Raw genomic sequence first — 10,865 nt, forward strand, 5'->3', positions numbered from 1 at the left:
GAGGGCTGGCCCCTGCATCCCCATGTCCTGTTCGTTTCCACTTCCGGATCTGGCTGGTCCCTGTAGGGCTTGAATGTCACAGGCTGACTGGAACCTCCAGAGGTGCCCCCGTCTGCCCCCAGCCTCAGCAGCGCCACGAGGCATGACCAAGTGCCAGAGACCATCAGGCCGCAGGGGCAGGAGGCCAGCCTCCGTGGCTACCCGGCAGCCCCTCCTGCCCCTTCCTGGCTCCCAGCTCCTGCCCCTTCCGAGGGCCCCCGACTCCATGGGCCACCTCATTTTCTGTTCTCATTTTGCAGAGTTGCACAAGGAGAGAACTCAGCATGGGGGGTTGGTTCTTTGGGTTTTGTTTTCTGTTGGTCTGTTTGTTTAATTTAATGATTTGTAAAGTGATGTTCCTCTTCCTTTTTTTACACTTTTCAGCTCATATTTAACCTCTGTTTGGAAAACGATTCTTGTAACTGTACATTTTTTTGCCTCCTAACAACACGAATAAATGACCAGTTTTGTGTTGGGGGCGGTGTATGGGGCCGTTCATTTGTCCGTTGGACGCCACGGAACGGCTGGCAGGCCCGCACGCTGGGCACAAACAGCCGCAGAGAGGGAGGCACGCGCTCACACGGGGCACACAATGGCACTTCACAAAGCGGCGCCCCACCCGTGGGCCGGGCCTCGCCCGGCCGCCTCCTCCCTCCCTCGTCGGACTCGCACGCGGTCAGCTCGGCCTTGGACCTGCCTGGGTCTTAGGGCCGCGTGGCGGGAGGGCGGGCCTGCGCCTCCCCTGCGTCCGTTAGGAACCCTCCCTGCGGCCACGCTGCATCGCCCTCCAGGGGGCGCTGCTGGGCCTGCGGAGCCCGCTGGCTGCCCTCCTTCCCCGCCTGTCTGTTGGTCTGTGCTACTGATTTCCTGGGAGAGGCCGAACCCTTATTCCTCTGCCCCATCCCAGTCCTTTCCCCCACTTGACCCCAGCCTTCAGCGCTGGTTCCCGCCCCCCTCCTTCCTGCCCACAGCTGCTGCTTCAGAGCCTTGCAGGCCCTGCTTACCCAAATCCGGGGCCATCTTGACCCAGTTTTGCAGGAAAGCCCCGCCTCTCCCCTGCTCCGCCCCCTTCAGCCTCCTGTCCCCACCCGAGAATAGAACGGGCTTCTCCAGCAGCTCCGATTTCTCCTCCTCTCTTCCTGCCTCTGCAGGAAGAAGGAGCCATGGGTCCTTTATATCTGGGAGCGGGAATCCCAGGGCACAGGGTCTTTGGCCTCCAGGGTCCTGGGCCTGCCCCGTTGGCTTTGACGATGCCCGGGGCTTCCTCCAGCAGGTGCTTTCTAGTCAGAAAATGACTTGCCTGGAGAGGTAGTTCCCCTTTGCCAGAGGAGTTGGAGGAAAGAATGGATGGAACTTGGCAAATGGAGCAAGATGATTTTAAGGTGTCTCCAAGCTCCCGAGGAATAAGAAATGTGCCCCCTGGTTAAGGAGGTTGAAGCTGGGGCCAGGCTGCCCCCCTGCGCTACTGGCTGCAGAGGTCGCAGGGGTTGCCCTTGGCCTAGGAGGCTGAAAGAGGCCTGACAGTCACTCATGTAGGGAGCAAGACAGGCCAGGTGTCAGGCCTGACCAGCCTTTCCCCGTCCTGAGTCCCCCGATGAAGGGTGACATTGGAGCTTAGACAGGATGAGCTGCTTACTAGCAAGCAGGCATCATCCTACCAGGGTGCCTGCACACAGCAGGTGCCTAATAGGACCTAAAGAATTTGTGGAAGTTGGACAGGGAACAGGCTGTGCGTATATGCGTAAATCATTGGGGCCCTCTGATGTCCCACAGCCTGGGTGAGTTTGGGGAGTACCCTGGCAAGCCTACTCTGTAGCACTAGAGAATTCATTTCCCAAAAGGAAGGAAGAAAAGGTGCCAGGCGTCAAGCCAGATGCTTTATACATCTTGTCTCATTTAATGACTGTAGCCCTCCGTGAGGAGTTGTTCCCATTTTACAGATGAGGAAACTGAGAGGTTCAATGACTACGTCCAGTCCAATCGAAGGGAGGCGATTCCCAATGCAAAATGCATGCGCTCTCTGTCCTCGACTCCCAGCTGAAGGGGGAGTGGATTGCCCTCTCCCCCTCTGGCCTCAGGGTCTGAGGGCTGGTCGAAAGTCCACCCTAAGGGGGAGGGAGAATGTCCGTCCTGCCTCTGAGCATCCCAGCTCAAATCCGCCACCCACCGCTGTGCCAACCTGCCCCCCCCCCCACCAGAAGCCCGGGACCCCTGAGCAACAAACGCCACATTGTTCCCCCAGCTGGCCCAGGCTGGAGGGACAGTGGCTCTTTCCCAAGGCCCTGCTGGTCTGCTGACTAATCTTGCAAGCCATTCACGTCGGCAGGCATGGAAGGCAGGGCTGGGGGCAGGGCCCCGGAGACACCACCATCCCCCTCACATCAGCTCTGAGCTGGCCAACCAGCAGGAGGGAGAGGCAGGGGTGGGGTGCCCTCTGTGGAAAAGTCCCCCCAAACAGGATGTCAAGCTGCCGCCCCCCCACCGCCCTCAGCCTTCCATCCTCAGTGCCCCACAAGTGCCAGACTTCACCTCAGCTCACCCCATGCCCCCTCCCTGCATCCCATAGGAAGTTACTGGTGCATCTTTAACCGGGGGTAGGGATGGGGGTAGAGAGGGAGTTGGGAGAGTTTGTGGAGAAAATGGCCCCAGTATCTTTAGTGCAGCAAGCCTGCCTTTGGCTCCCTCTCCAACCTGCCCCCCACCCACCCATCTTAAGTTTCTACAGACAAAGCTGAAAGCTTCAGTCACTGTGGCAACAGGTCTGCTGAGAAATGGGTGGGTGTCATTCCCCAGCACAAAGAGTGTGCGCATGGCAGCTCCGTCACTTAGCAACGGCCTCCCTCTCTCTTGGCGTCACCCGTCCTGGGGGTGGGTGCCAGGAAGAGAGAACAAGGCCATTAAGATCCCCAAGAGAGAGGGGAAGGAGGCTTGGGTCCGGGCAGGGCTGAGGCCAAGGGGTGTGGGTGGGGTGGTCAGAGGAGAATGGAGTCCAGTGCACTCAGCAACCTCTGTCCCTCTCCATCCCTTCCAAGGCCCCGTGCTGATGTTCTAGGTGGATCTGGCAGGCAGAAGTTGCCGGTGGGACCCAGAGCTGCACTTGCGACAAAGCCGGGCTTATGAGGGGGGGAGTGGTTTGTGGCCTAGTCCGAGGTGTCCCTCCTGGTTGGCCCTGTGCCAGCTCCTCTAGGCCCAGACAGGGTGAAGGGGGCCTTTGGAAGGACCCCAGAGGGGGACCCGGCGGAAGAGGGACACCCGGGACAGGGCCAGCAGGAGGAGCTGAGAGGGTCTCTGAGGGCACAGAATGGAGCTCTGGCTGCCAGAGAGGGGTGGGGGGGACCCAGGGGCGGACAAGGAACAGGCAGCTGGGCCATCTACAGGCAAAACAGTCTGTTCTAAGAAACGGAACAAGAACAGCTCTCAGAGTCAAAGAGGCTGGGAGGCCCCGGGCTCACCGAGGAAAGGCTGCTGGTTTCTCTAAAATGGGGGCTTTGTGGAGGAGGGGGAACAGAGGTGGGGGCTCCAGAAGAGCTGTTTGCAGCCTTTTGACTTCCCAAGGATGCTCGGGCTCAGGCCAGGACAAAGACTCAGCATGCCACCTCCCAAGCCCTCCATCCACTCTGCCCCTCAAAAGCCATAGAGCCAGGCGCCTGGGTGGCTCAGTTGGTTAAGCGTCTGACTTCGGCTCAGGTCAGATCTCATGGTTCATGGGTTCAAGCCCCGCATCAGGCTCTGTGCTGACAGCTCAGAGCCTGGAGCCTGTTTCAGATTCTGTGTCTTCCTCTCTCTCTGCCCCTCCCCCACTCATGCTCTGTCTCTCTCTGTCTCAAAAATAAACTATTTAAAAAAAAAAGCCATAGAGCCATAGGGCTAGGCAGGACATCAGCCACAGGCCATAAAGGGCCAAATGCGGCCGGGAGGCATCCCCACAGGGTGCCGCCTGTCCTGGAGAAGGGCCAGGTGCATCCATGCAGTGTCAGGATGTGGCAGAAGAAAATCCAGTGGGCACAGGGATGGTTCTACCTAGTTTATTGTTTTTGAAGAAGGCCCTTCTACAGGGGGTTACCTACATTGGGGGAGAGGGGAAGGGTGGGCACAGGGCAACCCAGGATATGTCAGAGAAGGAAGAGGAAAGAGAGAGAAATCCTCCAGAAGAAGAGAAGGTGCCAGGAGGAGGAGGTGCCTAGGGCTAGGGCAGACCTGGCCCAGAGAAGAACCAGGCAGGATGGGCCCCCAGAGGGCCCCATATTCTAGGACGGATGAGAGTCAGAAGGCAGTGCTTAGAGAGGAGCCAACTAAAGGACAGCAGATTCCAAGACAGAGGCAGGTGAAGTGCTAGCTCCCAGCTGGGGGACTGAGAGTTTCTAGGCAGTTCTAAGGACCCGGAAGCATGACCACCCACCGAGGACAGGGCTGGAAGACCCCAAGAGACAGACGGGGAAGGCCCTGTTGGGCGAAGGGGCTTCGACATCCCCGATCCCCGACAAGAGGAACCAAGTCACCCTCTAGACAGCAAGACGGGCAGAGGAGCAAGACCTAAGGGGCCAGAAACACCAGACACAGGCTAGGGGGCACCCTCCCCGCCCAGCCTTGCCCCTGCTCCTGTGCCTCCCACGCCGNTAGATGGAGGAGGGCAGCTCGGTCTTGAGCTTGCTGTCCGAGCCGCCGGCGCCCGAGGGCTCCGAGGCACCGCCGCACTCGGGGCAGCAGCAGCAGCAGCAGCCCAGGAAAGCCCGGCCCAGCGGCCTGCAGATACACAGCAGGAGCACAGGGGTGATGGCGCCCTTGAAGAAGATGGAGAACTGGTTGATGAGGCCCAGGAGGTCCAGGGTCTGGCGAGTGAGCTCAGTGGAGAGGTAGGCCACCACGATGTTGCAGACGTTCTCAGGGAGGGTGCAGAGGGCGTAGACCACGGTCAGGCCCACCACCGTGCTGTTGAGCTGGCTCTCACACTGCTCGTGTTTGCCTGCCCGGCACTCGGGCTTCCTCCTGGGAGGGCTCCGCACCCGCCATGTCACCAGCTGGCAGGTGACCGTGAAGAGGATGGGCAGGCAGAAGTAGCAGCCAAAGTACCACCACATGCGGGCGTTCTGGTATGTCATCACCAGTGAGTAGAGGGACTCAGGCAGGCTGGCCGAGGGTTTCATGATGCATGAGTCCACAGTGCCCGTGGTGGGGGCAGGCTCCTGCGACAGCTGCCACAGCAGGAGCTCCGGCATGGCCAGGATCATGGAGCCCACCCAGATGACGGCCAGCTTGGCCAGGATGGATTGGCACCTCTCGATGGGCCTCACCTTCGGTAGGGTGCTGGTGGTCACGTGGAAGCGGTCGATGCCCAGGGCGCAGAGACTGAAGGTGGTGACTCCCAGAGAGGAGACCTGCGGGCAAAGGTGCAGAGGAGGAGAGAAGCACCTGGTCAGACCCAGGGGGCAAGAGAGGAGGCATGGCTTCTGGTTTAGATGGGAACCTGGGTGGTAAGTGTAGAAATGAGAGTAATGACAGCCACCATTTAGTGAGCAAACATTTTCCGCACATCGGGCACTTCACGTACATTGCCAGCTCCTTGCAGTAGACCATCATATGGATGAAGAAACTGGCTCGGGCAGGATGAGTGACCTGGGGGGTGGCAGAGTTGACATCCACATGCAGACCGGCCTGACTCTTTCCACCCTGCTTCTTTGCCTCTTGGGCTAGGGAATGAATGACCTGGGTCTCCCAGACCCATATGCTCTCCGAGAGACTCTGGCATATCTTCTCTAATGAAGAATCAAGAGAAAGGCATAGGAGTTTTGGGTCTTTGCATGTCCTTCCATCCCCAGATCCCATGATCCCATTATGCGCATCAGGTGAAAGATTTTTGAAATACGGCTCACACACACACACACACACACACACACACACACACACTCTTCATCCTATCCAAGAAAGCTGGGGGCCTGGCTGTGTGAGGAAGCAGTCTGTACCCACCCTCCCTGATGCTATTCATTGAGCACACAGAAAAACCACCCTGTGAGCCAAGAGAAAAAAGCCAGAGCAGCAGGGGAAGAAAGTTCCAGAGAGAAGAGAGGAAGAGAACCCTCCCAAGCTATCAGATGATCCTCAACCACATGCAGGGATTGTGCTCAGATCCCCCTTTCTGTCCAAATTCTTCCCTCTTCTGGCTGGGGGAGCACAGTCCCTGGCTCATTAGCACAGCCCCCAAGTGATCTTTGTGAGAACCGGCACCCCCCACTCCCTTGGCAGGGGGAGTCCAGGCCTGCGGAAGAGCAGTCTTTGGGGCTTGGACAAAACCACAAATGAAACACAACAATCCAAGTTGCCTTCTCCTGCTCCCTCCTGAGGGTCTTCCTAGGACTCTTCCTATAGAAGGGTCCTGGGGCAGAGTATTTTCCCTCAACTCCTCCCCATCCCCCAGCCTGAGGAGGGACTCTATCAGCTCATGGACCATCTCTGTCCCCCAGGAGGTGTGGAGCAGGTGGCGCAGGAGGGTGTGGGCCACAGCCTAGGTATTAGGTATGTTGAGTCCCATGGTAAGGCAGGGCAAGCTTTCATGCAGACAGGAGTTCGCATGCATCCACCCTCCTCCTCCCCTGCCCTTAGACCTCTTCCTGGTAAAACCCACCACTTACTGAATTATTTTAATTCTAAGGACTTTGTCGATATTTCCCATTTAATCCTTCAAGAATTCATTCAGATAGTTATTATTATTCCCAGCTTACAGATAGGGAAAACTGAGGTTTAGACAGATTCAGCAGCTTGCCTAGATCACTCAGCTAGTGAGGGGCAAAGCCTGGTTCCTAATCTAGTTCTCTTGTCCAACCTCTCACAGCGTACCTGGGTTCTGAGCCCCAGATGATAACTAGGAAGCCGAGGCTGGCCCCAGCCATAGTCTTCTTTCAGGTTTGAGTACCTTTGGGCCATGCTTAGGCAGTCTCCCTGGGTTGGGAAGGACACAAAGGGCTGCACCAAAATGCTGAGCCTCAGTCTGTCCAAATATGAGATTATCGCTAATATACAGTGAACTGGAGACAGAGTTGAGAATAGAACCTATGTCCCAACGTCCGATACTGATTCCTTCTCCACTCAGGCAAATCACACACGTCCCACAACATCATCCACTCTCCGGAAGAGCAGCAGCCTTCGTGCGGAGGCCACAGTTACTCCAGTCCTCATTAGTAGCCCCCCGCCATAACCAAAATTTAAAAGGTTGCTGGCCTAGTCTGTGCTCCTATACAGACACAATGGCCTTGCTGGGTCTTACATAAATGCACATATATTGGTATATTTTTGTAATGTTTGGATTAGGTTCTCTGTATCGGATCTATACATCCATCATCACCCATGTGCCTGTGTTAGGTGGAAGTTCACAGAAATGAGGACAGTAGTACATCTTAAAATTGTGGAATAAACCTGCTGGTAGGGCCATCTGGTCTACCCCATGGTTGAACAATAAGCAAATCGGACAGGAGATGTGACCTGTCCAGTGATACCCAGTATGTCAGAGACAGCAACACTAAGCCCCTCACCCCCAGGCTCTAGCAACCAGAACTAGGTATTCCCTTTTAGAGAGGGACGACAACAGTCACAGTAAGGAAGGGACTTCCCTTCTGCCATTTGTGTTCAAGCGGAGTAGATACTAACCTGATCTAGGGGAGCTACAGAAGACTGGGCTCTCCTTTCACCCACTGCTTAGGGAAGCAGGATATTCAGAAGTCAAAAGGGGAGCTGTGGGTGCAGGGCAGCGGCTTGGCACAAAGGGAGAAAAAGAAGACACACAGCGGACAGAGCTATTTCTTGGGTGGAAAGACAGAGGGAGGGTTAAGGCAGAGAGGGGACAGCTCAGAATAAAGAGAAAGGGAGAGAGATCTGCCTTAAGGCTGCTCCTGAAGTAAGAGACCAGGCCGGTGCTGGCCCCCAGGGCTCCCACACACCTTCCTGCTCCCCCTACGTGCCTTGGTTTACCTGGTAGCCACCAGGAACCAATACAGCATTTGTCTCCTTGCCCAAATTGGGGAAGAAGCAAGGCAGAGCTCCGGGCTTCTGGGGTCCTGCACACCCACACGTCCCACTTCGGACACCCTGACGGATTTGCAGCCCCAGAGCTGAGCTCCAGCAGCACACACACTCACCTCCATGAAGGGCACGGCCCGGCAAGAAACGTCACCCAGCAGCCTCTGCTTGGTGATCTCATTGAAGATAACAACAGGGAGGCAGAAAAAGAGGACCAGAAAATCCCAGAGGGCCAGGCTTGCGAGGATGGAGTTCCAAGCACTCTTCAGGTAGTAGCTGTGCCACACAATGCACATGACCGACAGGTTACCCACGATGCCTACAGCAAACAGCACCAGGGCCAGGAGCATGATGGCATAGGCACTGTAGGAGCTCTCGGTCACCGGGTACAGGGGGTTCTGAATCTGCAGCCTCTGACCTGGCGTCCCCGTCAGATTGCCCCGAGGCTCCTGCCTGCCACCTGGGCTGCCCCCGTCCTTGTCTGGGTTGGGGCTGGTGGCCACCAAGGGCTTGGTGGGCTGCAGGCCAGCAGGGTGGATGGGCCGCGGGTACTCAGCCCACTCCTCGGGCACATACTGCTGCACCTCCCTGGCCTCGTCATCCTCAGTGCCTCTCTTGGACCGGCTCTGCTGCTCCTGGGCCTCGGCTCTGTGCCTGCCCGAGTGCAGGGGGGCACCCCCAGTGGCTCTGCTCGGCCCCGCAGCCAACACCACAGCAAGAGAGATGGCCAGTGGCCACGGCCACTGCATGGCCGGATGAGCAGGAGGGAGCTGCCCCACGAAGAGCAGGTGAGAGCGAGGGACCCAAGTGCCGGGCTGACTGGAGAGAGGCAGCTGGCCGCTTGGTCCGCCTCCAGTCAGGCGTGGCATCGCCAGCCTGCTCCAGTGGACCCGAGCTGCTCCCTCCCACCCCGCTGGCCAGGGGCCGGCCAGGGCCCTCTGCTGGACATAAAGCATTCATCTCGCCCTCCAGGACACTCATCCTCAGGCCCCACCGGGCACCGGCAGGTCAGACCTGCGGAGCCCTCAGAGGCCACCTGCGCCCAGCCGCTGAAGAGGAGGCTGGAGCCCGGAGAGGGCAGGTGGCCTGCCTAGGGTCCCACGGTGTGGAGAGGCACACCAAGGACTAGAACACAGGCCTTCAGACTCTGCCCCAGGAGGCAGTGCTCTGACAGCTCCTACATTTGAAACTCATTTATTGAACACTCCCCAGATCCTAGCACTCGGCCGACGAACAACAGCTCTCTGGGAGAAATGCTATTACTACCACTTTCCAGGCTTTCTGCCTCTCACCACAGAGCTGATACACAGTAGAGCCAGGCTCCGGACCTGGATCTGACTCCAGAGCTTTGAACTCAACAGGCACAAGTGAGTCCATCTGCCTGCCTCCTAACCCCATGAACTCCCCTCGGAAAACAGCAGAATCAAACATTTAAAACCACGTTCTGACCCAGACACGTGATGGATGGACATTTCCAATGACCGATATTTACTGAGCACCTGCTACACTCCAGACAGTCAGAAAACAAATACAGAAAAGACCTCGGCCACCAAGGAGCTTTCAGTCCAGAGGGGGAAAGGGATATGTAAATAAATAATTACAATTCAGCATGGGAGATGCTGTGAAAGGCAAAGAACAAGTCTGAACCCAAAGGAGCCTGGAGGGATCTGGAAGGCGTCCCAGATGAGGGGGCATTTGAATGCTTCCTGAGAAATGGCTGTGAGCTTGCCAGACAACAGGGAGGGTAGAGCTCCTGGCAGAAGACACAACACGTGTAAAGACTTAGAGATGTGAGAGTAGGCCACGCACCTGAGAGCCAGCAAGAACATCAAGGAGGCCAGAATGCAGGGGACTGCAGAGAGAGAGCCCGGGAGCTTGGAGCAAGGAGCCTGGGCAGGTCAGCAGAGGAAGGGCCGGGAAGGACTTTGTACACCAGGCCGAGGAGCCTACATTTATCCAGAAGGCAGTGGACAGTGTCACGAGCTGCTATCTGAGGAACAGGGACTTGAGCAGGTCACTTAGAGGGCTCCCTTACTGGCAGCTGGGGTCAAGGAGGGCAGACGCAGGAGGAGGGGAGGCAGGGGCCATCTGGAGGGTCGCAAAGAGCAGAGTGCGGGGAAACGGCCAGCACTGCGGGGCTTTGGCTGTGCAGGGGAGGAGGGACAGGTCAAGGCTGATCCCTAGGCTGGGGTGGATGGTGAGACACTCACCTGTGTGGGGAAGAACCTGGCGTGAGGGTGGGAGAAAGCCCCGGCTTAAAGGAATTATCTGCAGTTCACAAGAAAGGCTAGAGCTGGACACAGAGATAGGAGAGTGGGTCAAGGGCGAGGCGGCCAGTGAGAGCGGAGAGCACACAGAGTGGGGGAAGGGGCACAGGAGGAGAATGGACTAAAAAAGAGGAGCCAGCAGGCTGCTGCGCTCCCGCTCCTCGGAGCTGGAGCAACAGAAGAGCCACTGGACTTCTGTGGCTGGAGTTGAAAGTCACTTACGCAGTCCGCAAACATTAACCAGGGCCTCAGGAGCAGATCAACTTGGAAGTGACTTTCCTGGAAGCCTTTCTGCCCAGGAAAGCCTCCGTCCTACCTAGAGGGGCCCCAACCTGCTGAGCAAAAATAGGAATCCTAAGAAAAAAGGAAGAGGAGGAAGAGAAGAAGAAGAAAAGAAGAAGACTGACATACCCTCAGAAAAGGTCAGGGAGCATCCTCGGCTTTTAAAATTTTGTATCTTTCTGAGACATCTGCATGGTGTGGTCAGTTAAGTGTGTACTTCTGCTCAGGTCATGATCTCGTGGTTTGTGAGTTCAAGCCCGGTGTCAGGCT

General features: G+C 57.1%; 1 protein-coding gene across 1 annotated transcript; it reads right to left on the reverse strand.

The window, feature by feature from the left end:
- Positions 1-972: 972 nt before the first annotated feature.
- GPR37L1 (G protein-coupled receptor 37 like 1) lies at positions 973-8,873 on the reverse strand. Its single transcript, XM_077771979.1, has 3 exons — positions 8,166-8,873; positions 4,652-5,414; positions 973-1,184 (listed from the first exon to the last, which is right to left on the reverse strand). The coding sequence occupies exons 1-3, from the start codon at positions 8,793-8,795 to the stop codon at positions 973-975; spliced, it is 1,605 nt and encodes a 534-aa protein (XP_077628105.1). The 5' UTR covers positions 8,796-8,873.
- Between the last annotated feature and the right edge of the window lie 1,992 nt (positions 8,874-10,865).

The sequence above is a fragment of the Crocuta crocuta genome, unplaced genomic scaffold (assembly GCF_008692635.1).
Source record: "Crocuta crocuta isolate KB4526 unplaced genomic scaffold, BGI_CrCroc_1.0 scaffold318, whole genome shotgun sequence".
Lineage (NCBI taxonomy): Eukaryota > Metazoa > Chordata > Mammalia > Carnivora > Hyaenidae > Crocuta > Crocuta crocuta.